Source organism: Delphinus delphis, chromosome 1, assembly GCF_949987515.2.
Source record: "Delphinus delphis chromosome 1, mDelDel1.2, whole genome shotgun sequence".
Classification (NCBI taxonomy): Eukaryota; Metazoa; Chordata; class Mammalia; order Artiodactyla; family Delphinidae; genus Delphinus; species Delphinus delphis.
This window is the reverse complement of record NC_082683.1, coordinates 67,414,679-67,432,156: the sequence shown is the minus strand read 5'-3', so window position 1 is coordinate 67,432,156 and position 17,478 is coordinate 67,414,679. Positions and strand designations below refer to the sequence as shown.

At 38.3% G+C, this 17,478-nt stretch overlaps 1 protein-coding gene and 1 pseudogene across 1 annotated transcript in view; both read right to left on the bottom strand.

The window, feature by feature from the left end:
• Positions 1-16,813, bottom strand: part of MIGA1 (mitoguardin 1) — a 91,438-nt gene extending 74,625 nt beyond the window's left edge. The window contains exons 1-2 of the mRNA XM_060006136.1: positions 16,697-16,813; positions 13,696-13,809 (exon numbers count right to left, since the gene is read on the bottom strand). Of these exons, the coding sequence (XP_059862119.1) occupies positions 13,696-13,794 (99 nt within the window). The 5' untranslated portion in view covers positions 13,795-13,809; positions 16,697-16,813. The remainder of the gene's footprint in view (positions 1-13,695; positions 13,810-16,696) is intronic.
• Positions 7,785-8,216, bottom strand: LOC132421051 (2-iminobutanoate/2-iminopropanoate deaminase pseudogene; annotated as a pseudogene).
• Positions 16,814-17,478: the final 665 nt, after the last annotated feature.

Here is a 17,478-nt window from a genome sequence, read left to right as displayed (position 1 = left end):
GACTCAGTTTTTAAAAAAAGTTGACAAACTGGACTTCAGAATTTAAAACTTCTGTTCTTTAAAAGGCACTGTTATTTGTTGGAAGATTTTTAATCACAGTCTCAATTTCAGTGCTTGTGATTGGTCTGTTCATATTTTCTATTTCTTCCTGGTTCAGTCTCAGAAGGTTGTGCATTTCTAAGAATTTGTCCATTTCTTCCAGGTTGTCCATTTTATTGGCATAGAGTTCCTTGTAGTAATCTCTCATGATCTTTTGTATTTCTGCAGTGTCAGTGGTTACTTCTCCTTTTTCATTTCTAATTCTATTGATTTGAGTCTTCTCCCTTTTTTTCTTGATGAGTCTGGCTAATGGTTTATCAATTTTGTTTATCTTCTCAAAGAACCAGCTTTTAGTTTTATTGATCTTTGCTATCATTTCCTTCATTTCTTTTTCATTTACTTCTGATCTGATCTTTATGATTTCTTTCCTTCTGCTAACTTTGGGGTGTTTTTATTCTTCTTTCTCTAATTGCTTTAGGTGCAAGGTTAGGTTGTTTATTTGAGATGTTTCCTGTTTCTTAAGGTAGGATTGTATTGCTATAAACTTCCCTCTTACAACTGCTTTTGCTATATCCCCTAAGTTTTGGGTCGTCGTGTCTCCATTGTCATTTGTTTCTAGGTATTTTTTGATTCCCTCTTTGATTTCTTCAGTGATAACTTCGTTATTAGGTAGTGTATTGTTTAGCCTCCACGTGTTTGTATTTTTTACAGATCTTTTCCTGTAATTGATATCTAGTCTCATAGCGTTGTGGTCGGAAAAGATACTTGATACAATTTCAATTTTCTAAAATTTACCGAGGCTTGGCTTCACAAGTGAATTCTATCAAACATTTAGAGAAGAGCCAACACCTATCCTTCTCAAACTCTTCCAAAATATAGCAGAGGGAGGAACACTCCCAAACTCATTCTATGAGGCCACCATCACCCTGATACCAAAACCAGACAAAGATGTCACAAAGAAAGAAAACTACAGGCCAATATCACTGATGAACACAGATGCAAAAATCCTCAACAAATACTAGCAAACAGAATCCAACAGCACATTAAAAGGATCAAAACACCATGATCAAGTGGGGTTTATTCCAGGAATGCAAGGATTCTTCAATATACACAAATCAACGTGATATACCACATTAACAAATTGAAGGAGAAAAACCATATGGTCATCTCAATAGATGCAGAGAAAGCTTTCGACAAAATTCAACACCCATTTATGATAAAAACCCTGCAGAAAGTAGGCATAGGGGGAACTTTCCTCAACATAATAAAGGTCATATATGACAACCCCACAGCCAACATCGTCCTCAATGGTGAAAAACTGAAACCATTTCCACTAAGATCAGGAACAAGACAAGGTTGCCCACGCTCACCACTCTTATTCAACATAGTTTTGGAAGTTTTAGCCACAGCAATCAGAGAAGAAAAAGAAATAAAAGGAATCCAAATCAGAAAAGAAGAAGTAAAGCTGTCACTGTTTGCAGATGACATGATACTATACATAGAGAATCCCAAAGATGCTACCAGAAAACTACTAGAGCTAATCAATGAATTTGGTAAAGCAGCAGGATACAAAATTAATGCACAGAAATCTCTAGCATTCCTATACACTAATTATTAAAAATATGAAAATGAAATTAAGAAAACACTCCCATTTACCATTGCAAGAAAAAGAACAAAATACCTAGGAATAAACCTACCTAGGGAGAAAAAAGACCTGTATACAGAAAACTAAAAGACACTGCTGAAAGAAAATAAAGATGGTAGAAACAGATGGAGAGATATACCATGTTCTTGCATTGGAAGAATCAACATTGTGAAAACGACTCTACTACCCAAAGCAATCTACCGATTCAATGCAATCCCTATCAAACTACCACTGGCATTTTTCACAGAACTAGAACAAAAATTTCACAAACTGTATGGAAACACAAAATACCCCAAATAGCCAAAGCAATCTTGAGAATGAAAAATGAAGCTGGAGGAATCAGGCTCCCTGACTTCAGACTATACTACAAAGCTACAGTAATCAAGACAGTATGGTACTGGCACAAAAACAGAAATATGAATCAATGGAACAGGATAGAAAGCCCAGAGATAAACCCACGCACATATGGTCACCTTATCTTTGATAAAGGAGGCAAGAATATACAGTGGAGAAAAGACAGCCTCTTCAATAAGTGGTGCTGGGAAAACTGGACAGGTACATGTAAAAGTATGAGATTAGATCACTCCCTAACACCATACACAAAAATAAGCTCAAAATGGATTAAAGATCTAAACGTAAGGCCAGAAACTATCAACCTCTTAGAGGAAAACACAGGCAGAACACTCTGACATAAATCACAGCAAGGTCCTTTTTGACCCACCTCCTAGAGAAATGGAAATAAAAACAAAAATAAACAAATGCGACCTAATGAAACTTAAAAGCTTTTGCACAGCAAAGAAAACCATAAACAACACGATAAGACAACTTTCAGAATGGGAGAGAATATCTGCAAATGAAGCAACTGACAAAGGATTAATCTCCAAAATTTACAAGCAGCTCATGCAGCTCAATAACAAAAAAACAAACAACCTAATCCAAAAATGGGCAGAAGACCTAAATAGACATTTCTCCAAAGAAGATATACAGATTGCCAACAAACACATGAAAGAATGCTCAACATCATTAATCATTACAGAAATGCAAATCAAAACTACAATGAGATATCATCTCACACCAGTCCGAATGGCCATCATCAAAAAATCTAGAAACAATAAATGCTGGAAAGGGTGTGGAGAAAAGAGAACCCGCTTGCACTGTTGGTGGGAATGTAAATTGATACAGCCACTATGGAAAACAGTATGGAGGTTCCTTAAAAAACTACAAATAGAACTACCATACGACCCAGCAATCCCACTACTGGGCATATATCCTGAGAAAACCATAATTCAAAAAGAGTCATGTACCAAAATGTTCACTGCAGCTCTATTTACTATAGCCATGAGATGGAAGCAACCTACATGTCCATCATTGAATGAATGGATAAAGACGATGTGGCACATATATACAATGGAATATTATTCAGCCATAAAAAGAAATGAAACTGAGTTATTTGTAGTGAGGTGGATGGACCTAGAGTCTAGGTGGATGTCATACAGAGTGAAGTAAGTCAGAAAGAGAGAAACAAATACCGTATGCTAACACATATATATGGAATCTAAGGGGAAAAAAAAAGGTCATGAAGAACCTAGGGGTAAGACGGGAATAAAGGCACAGACCTACTAGAGAATGGACTTGAGGATATGGGGAGGGGGAAGGGTAAGCTGTGACAAAGTGAGACTGGCATGGACATATATACACTAACAAACATAAAACAGATAGCTAGTGGGAAGCAGCTGCATGGCACAGGGAGATCAGCTCGGTCCTTGGTGACCACCTAGAGAGGTGGGATAGGAAGGGTGGGAGGGAGGGAGACACAAGAGGCAAGAGATGTGGGAACATATGTATATGTATAACTGACTCACTCTGTTATAAAGCAGAAACTAACACACCATAGTAAAGCAATTATACTCCAATAAAGATGTTAAAAAAACAAACAGAAAAAAACAAAACAAAACAAAAAAATAAATAAAAGGCACTGTTAAGAGAATGAAAAGACAATCCACGAATTAGGAGAAAATTGCTGCCAATCATCTATCTAACAAAGGAATTGTATCTAGGGTATATAAAGAATTCTCCAAACATAGTAAGAAAACAAAAATCCCAATTTAAAAATGGGCAAAGTATGGAGACATATGTATATGTATAGCTGATTCAATTTGTTATAAAGCAGAAACGAACACACCATTGTAAAGCAATTATACTCCAATAAAGATGTTAAAAATAAATAAATTTTTAAAAATGGGCAAAAGCTTTGAACAGACACATCAACAAAGAAAATAAACAGATAGCAAATAAGCACATGAAAGCACATTCAACACTACTGGTCATTAGGAAAATGCAAATTAAAACCACAATGAGATTCCACTACACACCTATTTTAGAATGGCAAAAATTAAAAAGACTGTCCATACCAATGGTATAACCACTTTGGAAGAAGTCTGGCATTTTCTTAAAAAATTAAACATATACCTACTTATGAGTCAGTCATTCCTCTCCTAAGTATTTACCCAAGGAAGTGAAACCATATGTTCATACAAAGACTAGCACAGAAATGTTCTTAGCAGCTTTATGTACAAGTTTTTTTAAAAAAAAGAAAAAACAGGACACCCAAAAGTCCATCACAGGTGAATAGCTGAACAAACTGTGGTATATCCATACAATGGAATATTGTTCAGTAATAAAAAAAGAACTGACTACTGATACATGCAACATGCATATATTTCAAAATAATTAGGTTGGGCTTCCCTGGTGGTGCAGTGGTTGAGAGTCTGCCTGCCGATGCAGGGGACACGGGTTTGTGCCCCAGTCCGGGAAGATCCCACATGCCGCGGAGCGGCTGGGCCCGTGAGCCATGGTCGCTGAGCCTGCACGTCCAGAGCCTGTGCCCCGCAACGGGAGAGGCCACAGCAGTGAGAGGCCCGCGTACCACAAAAAAAAAAAAAAAATTAGGTTGAGTCAAAAAAAGCCAGACAAAAGGAAGTACATACTGTATGATTCCATTTATACAAAATTCTAGAAAATGCAAACTAATCTATAGTGACAAAAAGCAGATCAGTGCTTGCCTGGGGAAAAGTGGGGGAGGGGAGTTGGACAGGAAGATGCAAAGGCAGAGATTACAAAAGGGAATGATAGACTTTTAGAGATCATAGGTATGTTTATTACCCTGACTGTGCCAAGGATTTCACAGGCATATACACATGTATGATAAAACTTAAATTGTATTCTTTAAACACGTATAGTTTAATGTGTGTCCATTTTACCTCAATAAAGCTGTTTTTGAAAAATAACATCTTCGGGACTTCCCTGGTGGTGCAGTGGTTAAGAACCCACCTGCCAATGCAAGGGACAAGGGTTCAAGCCCTGGTCCGGGAAGATCCCACATGCCATGGAGCAACTAAGCCCGTTCACCACAACTACTGAGCCTGCGCTCTAAAACCCGCAAGCCACAACTACTGAAGCCCGCGTGCCACAACTACGGAAGCCCATGCACCTAGAGCCTGTGCTCCGCAACAAGAGGAGCCACTGCAATGAGAAGCTCGTGCGCCGCAACAAGGAGTAGCCCTCGCTCACCGCAACTAGAGAAAGCCCACGCACAGTAACAAAGACCCAATGCAGCCAAAAATAAATAAATAAAATTTTTAAACTAAATAAATTAAAAAAATAACATCTTGGTTCTACACATAAATCCAAAATAATTGCTCATTTTTGGTATACCAGAAATTATTTACTTCCACTTGTCATTATTATTTGGCCTCAGTGACTGTAATCTAACAAAAAGTTAAAACTATTCTTACTCTACTTTTCTTTCAAATCCATTTAATTTCTTCCAAAACTATCATGGAAAATTGGAACATTCCAATGTTGCCTCAGATTTTTTCCTTTTGCAAACTGTAAGAATTATTCTCTTCAGTAATGTATCCATACAGGAATTGCCAAATCTTTGTTTCTTTCCATTTCTATGTTTTTCCCTCTGGAACCATAGCTCCAGTGTTCACTGCAACCAAATGAGATTCAGGGAAAAAAACCAAAACAAAACAGTTCCTAGAATTTGGATGCTAAACAACCAATAATAAAATAAATTCTAAAAATAGCACTATTATTAAGAACACCTTACTTTTCATTTTATTTTATGAACTGCCTTAACTTCATTACCCCCAAAAAATGTTTCTTAGATCAAATATAAAAATTAGTATTTACTGAATAAGCAAATGTAAGATAACAAAATTAAGACCTCAACTAAAGAAAATAATCTATTGGGAGTTCCCTGGTGGACTAGTGGTTAGGATGCGGCACTTTCACTGCTGTGGCCTGGTTTCAATCCCTCCTCAGGGAACTGAGATCCCATAAGCCATGTGGTGCAGCCAAAAAAAAGAAAAAATAAAGGAAAGAAAGAAAATAATCTATTAACACAGGCCCAGCCATAACTAAGTGATCACATGTTCTTAAACTGTCAGTTCTGCTATATCTTAGGGCACTGAAGTTAGAGAACTATTAGGAGACATAAATACAAAATTAAAACTACTGTCAAAAATATAACATGCTTTTATTAATATGAATTCAAATACAATATAAATCAATTCACTTTTATTAAGATCCAAGTTCTGTGTATATGTTAAATATTATTTTTACATAAAAGACCCATTACAACTTACAGTCCTAATCTCATGAAAAAAGAAACCTTTCCATGACAAAAATAAGGTAAATTTCCCAGGAAAAGATTTTTATCACAAGTAATCTAGATGACACAAGGTTTGAAAGTCTCTATTACTCCTGCCTATCACTTCTCATTTTGTTACTTCTTTCTTCCCCAGAGGAAAGTCAATTATTTCCTATTATCATTGCCTGGAACACTGAAAATACTGCATCTCTGAATCCCAAATTCTGAGGGGCTTTTCGAGGTGATACAGTTCCTTACCCCCAGACAAAATGGAAACCAGACATGTGTCCTATTCATTCAACATGAACTGAGTACCAACTTATGGGCCAAACACTGAGAATACAAAGAAAGGAATAAGACACTGTTCCTGGTGCTCAGATTTCACAATCCTCCCCACTCCATAACCCGATGCCATTGTTTAATGTTCTTGTCAAGTTTCCCCCGTCATCTAATGTTCTCTGGAGACAGAATAGCTATTTAGTCACACACAAGTCTCCTGCTCCAATAACCTATTTCCCTTTATTCAGCATTAAGTTCTAACTAGAACTAAGTTGATCTATTCCTCTAACACAGTACTTAACACTCCTTTTTTTTTTTTGGCAGGGGGACTCTTAAGAGCGTTACTGAAGTTCTAAGCTCAATAATGCCAGGGATTATATCTAGATCTTGTTCACCACTTTATATCAACTGAAACAGAGTAGATACTCAATAAACATAGTTTGAATGAATCTCTCTGGTAACTTGAACACACCACATGTCATATGCTAACTGTGACCTTTGGACAAATGAGAATAATACCGTCTTCCTCACAGGGTTGTTGTGAAAGGAGATAACACGTAAAGTTATATCTGACACATAGTACACATTCCAAAAATATGCACTCTTATTATTTTAATTAAAAAAAATTTTTTTAAACGAACACCTTATTTTGATTTTATTTTATTTAGTTTTTAAAATCTGCATGCTATTTTATTTCCATTAGAAAAATATTATCTATATAAAATTTGGTCCAGTTTCTTCTCCTTTACCTCTAACATTCAAACTTAAATAATTTTACTCAAGTAAAAGCAGAATCATGTATCTGACATGAAAACTAAATATTTCACATCATTAAATTAATAGTTTAACTGAATTAGGTGTGCTCTTTATTATTTCTCAGGAATAGTAACTCATCTTTCCTACATGTTATTTCCCTTTATTTTTATTTTTCTGAGTAACTATGTAGTGTGTGTCTCTTTTCCCACATCCAGTAATATGAGTGTTATAGAAGTGTAATTTATAACTTCAGTAACTAGATTCATTATTAATCTTCAACTCATGTTCAATTCCCCTTATTATATGGTATTTCCATAATAACTTCAGATATTTCAGTCAACCTTACACTTTCCAACAAAGACTGTAAAAATTAAGACATTAATTTAAAAACATTATTAAAATTCCAGACTAAGTAACACTGGGCCCACTTAGAGTGATGCTGTCACAAGGTCCTTGGACAGCTACTGTTTCAATCTCAACACGGCCTCCTTTGGGCAAAGCAGCAACCTGGTAAGCAGCTCTTGCAGGAAAACTACTCTGGAAATATTGTTTGTAGATGTCACTGACAGTATTGAAGTCATTTATGTCAGCAAGCAAAACAGTTGTTTTTACCACACTGGTGAAGGCATAGCCTGCTGCTTTCAGAATTTCACCCAAGTTTGGAAGAGCTTGTTTAGCCTCTTCTGCCACCCCTCCTGGCACAAGCTGTCCACCTGCAGGATCCATGCCTAGCTGTCCTGAAATGTGAATGGTCCTGTCAACTAACACAGCCTGACTGTAGGGACCAATGGCCGCTGGGGCTTTCACGGTGCTGATCACCTTTCTGATCAAAGACGACATGGTTAATCCTTTTCCCTTGCCACCCCTCAGAGACAACTACCCTGTACACTGCTCCTACTCGCATATCACGGGTCTCTGAAATAATTTTAAATTTACAGAAAAGTTGCAAAGATAGTAGAGAAAGTTCCCATATCACTCAGTTTTTCTCTGATAGTAACATCCTACATAACCATAGTACTCTTGTCAAAACTGAGAAATTAACATTAGTACAATATTAACTAAAGTATATATTCTGATTTTACCAGTTTTCCCACTAATGTTCTTTTTCTATTCTAAGGCCAACTCAAGATACCACACTACATTTAGACAGATTTTTATTTTTTAAGTGCTTAGTTAATTCTTAGCCTTTTCCACATAACACTCTGAATTTGGAGAATCAACAAAACTATTTAAAGCTACAGAACTGTCTGAACAAGAACTCTGAGCTTTTCCTTGGTCTTTTCTTGGTCCTTTGATGCTATTCCAACTATAGCCTACTCTCTTAGTACAGGGCCAACAAACTTTTTTGGTAAAGGCCAGGTAAATTATTTTAGGCTTGTGGAACATACGGTCTCTACTGTAACCACTGAACACTGCTGTTGTAGCACAAAATCAGTCACAGATAATACATTAACAAATGAACGTGGCTGTGTTCCAATAAAACTTTACTTGTAAAAACAGGCAGCGGCCAGGATTTGGCCCATAGCCTGTAGGTTGCTGACCCACCTTAGTGCATTTCATAACATGGAATGAGTTTTGGATACGCAATACCATGACTGAGAGTAGAGGATGTATCCTTCAGTTTACTTGCAATGATTCCTTATATTATTTTTTAAAAAAATATTCCATGGAACAATGTGGACAATAGTCCTGGCCTCAGAAAATTATTCTTAGGATTGAAAAGCAGGTTGTATAGTAGAATCAGTGTGGACAAAACACACAAAAATAATTGGCAAAAATCCCAAAGCTTTGGGGAGTGCAAAACAATACTATCCTTATGGAAGGAAATTTAACAACATCCATCAAAATTTAAATACATTTACTCTTTGACCCAGAAATCCAAAGTCTAAAAGTTTATCTTATACCTGTACCTATGTGAATTGAAGTATATCAAGCTTATTCATTATAGCATTGTTTGTAATGAACAAAATCAGAAACAACCCAAATGTCCATATACAGAAACATCATGTAGCTGTAGGAATAAAAACAAAAACAAAAAACTACATATATTAATATGGAAAAATCTCCAGGAAATGTTTTAAGTATAAAAAAAGCAAGAAAATAAGTAGTATGATACCTTCTATAAGAAAGAGAAAATAAGAATATATAATTGGGACTTCCCTGGTGGCGCAGTGGTTAAGAATCCACCTGCCAATGCAGGGGACACGGGTTCGAGCCCTGGTCTGGGAAGATCCCACATGCTGCAGAGCAACTAAGCCCATGCGCCACAACTACAGAGCCTACACTCTAGAGCCCATGAGCCACAACTACTGCACTCCTAGGGCCTGTGCTCTGCAACAAGAGAAGCCACCACAATGAGAAGCCCATGCACAACGAAGAGTAGCCCCTGCTTGCTGCAACTGGAGAATGTCTGCGCACAGCAATGAAGACCCAACACAGGCATAAATAAATAAATATTTTCTAAAAAACAGAATATAGGACTTCCCCGGTGGTCCAGTGGTTAAGAATCCGCCCTCCAATGCAGGGGACCCGGGTTTGATCCCTGGTTGGGGACCTAAGATCCCACGTGCCGTGGGGCAACTAAGCCTGCGTGCCACAACTGCTGAGCCTGCATGCTCTGGAGCCCACACGCCACAACTAAAGAGAAGCCCACATGCCACAACTAAGACCCAACACAGCCGAAGAAAAGAAGGAAAGAAGGAAGGAAGGGAGGGAGGGAGGGAGGGAGGAAGGAAGGAAGGGAGGGAGGGAGGGAGGGAGGAAGGAAGGAAGGGAGGGAGGAAGGAAGGAAGGAAAATATAATTGCTTTTGCTGATATCTGAATAAAGAAACCTTGAAAGATATTCAAGTAATCTAAAAGGTTACCTATAGCAGTGGATAGGAATTGAGAGAAAACATCTCCATGTATGTACGTGTGTATGTGTGTGTGTGTGTGTGTGTGTGTGTGTGTGTGTAGTTTTGTTTTTTGTACCATGTAAATGTATTAGCTATTCAAATAATAAATTTTAAAGAATAATATTACTTTAGAATCATTGTAAGGATTAAAGAGTTTGTAAATGTAACCAATATAAAATCTCTAACACAGTGTTTTACACACAGTGGGTGCTGCTATGTCCTGTTGCTGGTCTTTTTAAATGTCATCCAAATGGTGTGATAACATAAACGAATAAAAGAATAAATACCAAACACTTAGACTCAATATTTTCATCTCTAGGAATCTACCTTAATAAAAATCTAAAAATTGGACAAAGATTTAAATATAAATAATGAACTGCTAAAACAACCCAAAAACTCAAAAACAGAGAAATATTCAATAAACTATAGTACACCTATACTTATAAAGCATTTTTAATGACAGAGAAAATGCTCAAAATATACAACTTTATAATCTCAAATGAGGGGGACAGAGTGGTGAGGGTGGGGAGTGAGGGATTGGGAAGCAGAGAGATATATGCAGAAATAAAAGACCTAAGTAAAGTACAGCCAGTAAACTTTTATAGAGGGGTTGTTGGCAATTTTTATTTTCTCTTTAATTCTTTTCTGTATTTTTCAAATTTTCTTTTAATCATGTAATCCTAAAAAGGAAAAGAAAGAAAGAGAGAGAAAATGGATTTCGGGATCAAAGAAATGCAAGTTCAAATCCCATATCATATATGCAATTTTAGACAAGTTAATTAAGCTGTTAAAAAGCTGCCAGATTTGTAAAATGGAGATGATACAGAAATTCCAGGGTTATTTTAAGGATTAGAGACATTATATGTAAAAATGACCTAACTAATGTCTTAAACATAGTGAATACTAACCAGTATTATTCTCATACATCTTATCTGTGTAACATCCTCGCCTATATAAAATTATACTAGGGGACTTCCCCAGCAGTCCAGTGGTTAAGACTCCACACTTCCACAGAACAGGGCGTGGATCCAATCTGCAGGGATCTAAGATGGGGGAACTAAGGTGGGGGAACTGGTTGGGAAACTAAGATCCCACATGCTGTGTGGCATGGTGAAAAAAAGAAAAAGAGAGAAAAATAAAATAAAATTATACTATATTTTATCAATCTAAGGTACTATTCCTTTTAAGATGCAAAGAAGTTTTAGAAATGTTGAAATGTGAAAAATGATCATCTTAGATTTGATGAAATTCAGTGTTTAAGTTTAGTGAAATAAATGCTACTTTCCATACGTATCTTTTTATTTACTACAATGGAGTGTAAACTGCATTAGAAGCATATATTAAAAATAACAGGAGGGACTTCCCTGGTGGCACAGTGGTTAAGAATCCACCTGCCAATGCAGAGGACACGAGTTCGAGCCCTGATCCGGGAAGATCCCACATGCCACGGAGCAACTAAGTCCATGCGCCACAACTACTGAGCCTGCACTCCGGAGCCTGTGAGCCACAACTACTAAATCCCGTGCACCTACAGCCCGTGCTCCGCAACAAAAGAAGCCACTGCAATGAGAAGCCCACGCACCACAACGAAGAGTAGCCCCTGCTCGCAGAAACCAGAGAAAGGCTGTGTGCAGTAACAAAGACCCAATGCAGCCAAAAAAATAAATAAATTTTATTTTTAAAAAAATATTAAAAAATGGGCTTCCTGGGTGGCGCAGTGGTTGAGAGTCTGCCTGCCGATGCAGGGGACACGGGTTCGTGCCCCAGTCCGGGAAGGTCCCACATGCCGCGGAGCAGCTGGGCCCGGGAGCCATGGCCGCTGAGCCTGCGCATCTGGAGCCTGTGCTCCGCGGCGGGAGAGGCCACAGTAGTGAGAGGCCCGCGTGCGGCAATAAAAAAAAAAAATACACACACACACACACACACATATATATATATAGACATATAAGGATTGGGAATTCCCTGGCGGTCCAGTGCTTAGGACTCAGTGCTTTCACTGCTAGGGCCTGAGTTCAATCCCTGGTCGGGGAACTAGGATCCTGCAGGCCGTGCAGCTTCTATGTTTCTATGTAAGATACACGAATGGATAGTAAGCACGTGAAAAGATGCTCAACATGACTAATTAGGGAAATGCAAATCAAAACCACGATGAGATACCAACTCACTACCATGAGTGGCTACTATTAAAAAAACAGAAAACAAGTGTTGGCAAGGATGTAAAGAAACTGGAACCCTTGTGCAGTGCTGGTAGAAATTAAAAAATGGTACAACCACTATTATAAACAGTATGGCAATTCCTCAAAAAATTAAAAATAGAATTACCATATGATGCAGAAATTTCACTTCTGGGTATATACCCAAAATAACTGAAAGCAGGAATCTGAATAGATACTTGTACAGTCATGTTCACAGCAGCATTAGTCACAAAAGCCAAAAGGTAGAAGCAACCCAAGTTCCAGCAATGAATGAATGAATAAACAAAATGTGGTATATTCATAAAATCAAATGTTATCCAACTTGGGGAAAAAGAGGGAATTCTGACACATGCTACAACATGGATGAACCTTGAAAACATTTTGCTAAGTGAAGTAAGCCAGTCACAAAAAGGCAAATACTATGTAACTCCACTTATGAGGTACCTAGAGTAGTCAAATCAAATCCATAGAGACAGAATAGAGAATGGTGGTTGCCAGTAGCTGGTGGGAGCGGGAATAAAGAATTGCTGTTTAGTGGCTCCAGAGTTCCAGTTTTGCAAGATGAAAAGAGTTCTCAAGATTGGTTGCACAATAGTGTCAATGTACCTAATGCTACTGAACTGCACATTTAAAAATGGTTAAAATGGTAAATTTTTTTTTTTTTTTTTGCGGTACACGGGCCTCTCACTGTTGTGGCCTCTCCCGTTGCAGAGCACAGGCTCCGGACGCGCAGGCTCAGCGGCCATGGCTCATGGGCCCAGCCGCTCCGCGGCATGTGGGATCTTCCCGGACCGGGGCACGAACCTGTGTCCCCTGCATTGGCAGGCGGACTCTCAACCACTGCGCCACCAGGGAAGCCCTAAAATGGTAAATTTGATGTTACATATATTTTACCACAATAAAATAAAGTTAAAATTAAAGGACTGTAATAGTGAGAACAAGCCTATCTGAATAACATAATTCTCTGAAAATAACTGTAATAGACTGTAAATTCACTTAAGGTAGGAAGATTTTTTTAAAGTAATACAATCTCCTTTTAAGAGTTATGAATATGATAACAACAAAAAAACGTGAAATAAATAAAAACCAAGTAAGTTTTAAACTACTTTAATAAACACTTTGAAGCATTTAAAACCCCAAATGAAATTTAAATACTGTAAACACAATACGCTCTGAGCAATAGACTTATTATTCAACTTCGTATTTCATTTTTTTTTTTTTTTTTTTACCTGGCAGAGAGAATAGTACCAAGACAGAGGAAGATCAAATACTCTTAGTGCTGCTGTCCTCAGGGAAAACTGTGATTCACTTACTGTTTCTTCTGACATGACTCCTCTTCTAATCTTCAATAAATGAAACAAAAAATATATTAGCCACAAAGATTTCTGGTTATTCTACAAATGAAAGATACAAATTGAAAATTTAACTCTTTTTAAACAGCTTTCTTTTTTGCACTTAATTAAACAGCTGTCTTTTTTGCACACCAACCTGAAGAAAATAACATTCTGAGCCAAATTTACTTGAGCTAAAAGTTTATTAATCACCAAAGTAACCAAAAAGAACATGAGTTAGATTTCAATTTTGAGTTCAAGTAGTAAACTTTCCTTAGAAAAGTGCAGGTTCTAGATTCTCTCTTTTCTGGTTAAATAAATGTTTCAGCTGTTAAATAGTAATCTAAAATATTTTTCTTCCCACTTATTTCCGTCCAATAACAGCATTGGGTGGGGTCAGGTACTGAAAGAAATCTGATTGGAATCTTGACTCTAGGGGCTAAAAATGAACCTCAAGGCTCACTGAACTTCAGAACTCATGCATTTATTCTCCTACTGTCCCGTTTTAGAAAAATTTTTATTTTATACTGGAATATAGTTGATCCTACTATCCCATTTGAAAGCTCTTGAAAGAAATGACATACATGCTATGAAATTTTAATATTGTTTGAATGCCTATTTCTATTGAAACCAAAGAAAGAAACATCAGTTGTCCACAGAGAAGGCAGTCATCACTGAGAGAGGCCCTTAAAGGTAGCACAACGCTGACAGAAACATGATGGTTCAGGGTCTGGGTCTATGCTTTGTAGAGCCAGAAACTCAATTTTATCAGTGTACCCAGCTGGACACACACTAAACAAATTCACAGAGTATTAATATAGTTTACAAATTTGCTCATTTATAATAAGGAAATACACTATCTAGTGAAAGAATACCTTTATATGCTATCAAAACATACCCTTTCTGAAATAAGACTTTGCAGGGAGTTGAATTAAGTATAAAAGGCTGTGTGGTGAGCACAAAATTAATGGACCCTAAGGAATATTTCATACAAGCTGGGAAAGAGCCTGATGTACAAGAGTAGGCTTCCCCACTAGCCAGAATGTTTAGGCCTACCGAATTCAATACTTCTTTCCCTTGCAGAGTGCTGTACAAAATACCAAAGAGAAAACAGAAACTACCAACAATCCCTCTATAAAAACTTATTTGCTATACTTTAAGTCCTTTATTTCTGCATATATCTCTGTTCTCTTTTTCTAAACTCTAGTAGACTAATCCCTTCCGTTAATAAGCCCCTTTTTTTTTTGTTTTTTTTTTTTTCGGACAACTATCAAAACTACTGATTAAGAGCTTCCCTGGTGGCGCAGTGGTTGAGAGTCCGCCTGCCGATGCAGGGGACGCGGGTTCGTGCCCCGGTCCGGGAAGATCCCACGTGCTGCGGAGCGGCTGGGCCCGTGAGCCATGGCCGCTGGGCCTGCGCTTCCGGAGCCTGTGCTCCGCAACGGGAGAGGCCACAGCAGTGAGAGGCCCGCGTACCGGAAAAAAAAAACAAAAAAACACAAACTACTGATTAAGTAGTAGTTTCCTTTCACATCAAGCACAGTAATACTTCTTAAGGTGAGTTACTGCTACTGACCGTTTACCTTTTCCCTATTAGGGACACTCAAGGAGTATAAACTTAATTCCCCCTCACTCATATTCTAATTAGAATATTTCAGCTCAGTGTAATTATTTCTAATTGAAGTACATTTATTCTAACCAACAAACTGTGATAGAGACATATTATTCAGAAATACAAAGGAAATCATGAAGAAACAGTTAAACAAGTGAAAAATAGACTTCTGAGGAATGAGACTAGGGATGTTGGGAGGCTGGGCAGGGAACCACTGTTTTTCATTATAAGTGCTTCTGTAATATTTGATTGTTTAAGTGCCTACATGTACTTCTTTTTTGAGATGTTACACAAAAAAAAGGAGGGGAAGCACATTTATCCCCCCCCTCAAAAAAAAAACCCCAAAAAACCTGACAATTTCTTTTAGAGAAACATTTTTGGTAACGAAATAGATTCTGGATCATTAAAGCTATCTGTGCCATTGAATTAAAAATTAAAAAAAAAAAGATACTGAGAGTAATTCACCCAAAGTGATTTTCTCCATAACAGAGTTCCAGATTTTTAAGCAGAGGAGAAAGAAAATAAAGCAATCACTTCAATTTGCCGCAGGGGTTTTCTTAAAAGAATTCTGACAAATTTCTATTTTTGCATTCTAACCACCTCATTCCCTTTCATTTAAAATCACTGAGGAAGTGATTCCAAACTTAATCATTAATAACTGAATAGCTTTTAAAAACTGGTCATTTCAGTTGCTTTCATAAATATTAATTTTAAAAAACATGAAGGCAGATTCATGATTATTCAAATTTCGAGAGGGGGGTCTAAAACATCACTAAAAATATTATACTCTGTAATATTACTCGCTTCTCTCCATTCTAACCACGAGAGAGTTAAAAATAAGTGTCATAAATAGAATTTGTTTCTTAAACACCCTAAAATTGAACTTCATAATCCAAGCAAGAATGAAAGTCTGAAATATCCACAAAATTTTGATAATCTATACAACCGAAATCTGAGAAGATCCTTGAAATACAGCAAAAAATGCTTAGTTGCAATAATGATAAAAAATAAAGGTCTGTGCACGAGCAAGACCTTTTGGAGTCCTCCCTCCAGAAAATAAAAGTTGAAAAACTTTATTTACATTAGGCCTCTAACGCCACAAACCTCCCGATGCTAAATTATTCTCGGAAAGCATCTTCAAGGAAAGCGTAATCTTCCACATCCAAAAACCACTCCCTGCTCAAACCACTGACATTCTTGCAGGAACTTGTACCACACTAGCTGCCCCTCCCTCAGGCCTCCCTCACCCCCACCGCGCTCTCCTCTGAGGGCTTCCTTTTTCTTTACCAAGAGGACCAGGAAAGGGGCTCCCTCTCGGTTCAGCCGCCCCGACCGACCCTCGCTCCGGCTCCAAGCGGTCGCCAGCCCACCCTGATTCAGCGGTCCCGGGCGGGCCTCCCTCCGGCTTTCTGTTCTTCCACCCGCACTCGGAGTCCAGAGGTCGCAGGCTGGCGCTCCTGCCCGCCCAGCAGCCTCTACCCCGTGTCCGCTGCGACCCCACCCGACCCTCCGCCCGCCTGCTCCATCCGCGTACCTGGCGCTCCTGGGTAAGTGTAGCCTGCCCACGCCTACTTCCCCGCCGCAGCGAGCCGCAGGCCGACCCCGGGGGCGGAGTCCTTCCGGGGTCAGGAGTGGGAAGGTGGAGAGAAAGTCGCGGGGGCCTCCTAGCCTTTCTGCGTGAGGGGCTACGTGTGAAGCAGCTCCCGCCATTTTTGTTTAGGGTAGAGGCTCTCGCCCTGCCAGATAGATGTAAAATATAGAATGGAAGAATTGCATCCTCTTACAGTGCTGTCAAGAGCTAGCATCCTAGTTCGTAACCATTTGAGGGCTCTAGGACCATACTATGAATCTGGTGAAAACTATGGGGACTTTTCCCCATATGTCATTTAAATACAGTGTTAAAAAAATACACTCACATACTATTAAAAGAAAAAATAGTGTGTGTGTGTGTGTGTGTGTGTGTGTGTGTGTGTGTGTGTATATGAGGTTAGATGCCCAAAACCAATCCACAGGTCCCAGATTAAGAACTACTATAGATGCTCAGCCCCCAAACAAATTAATGTTGAGGT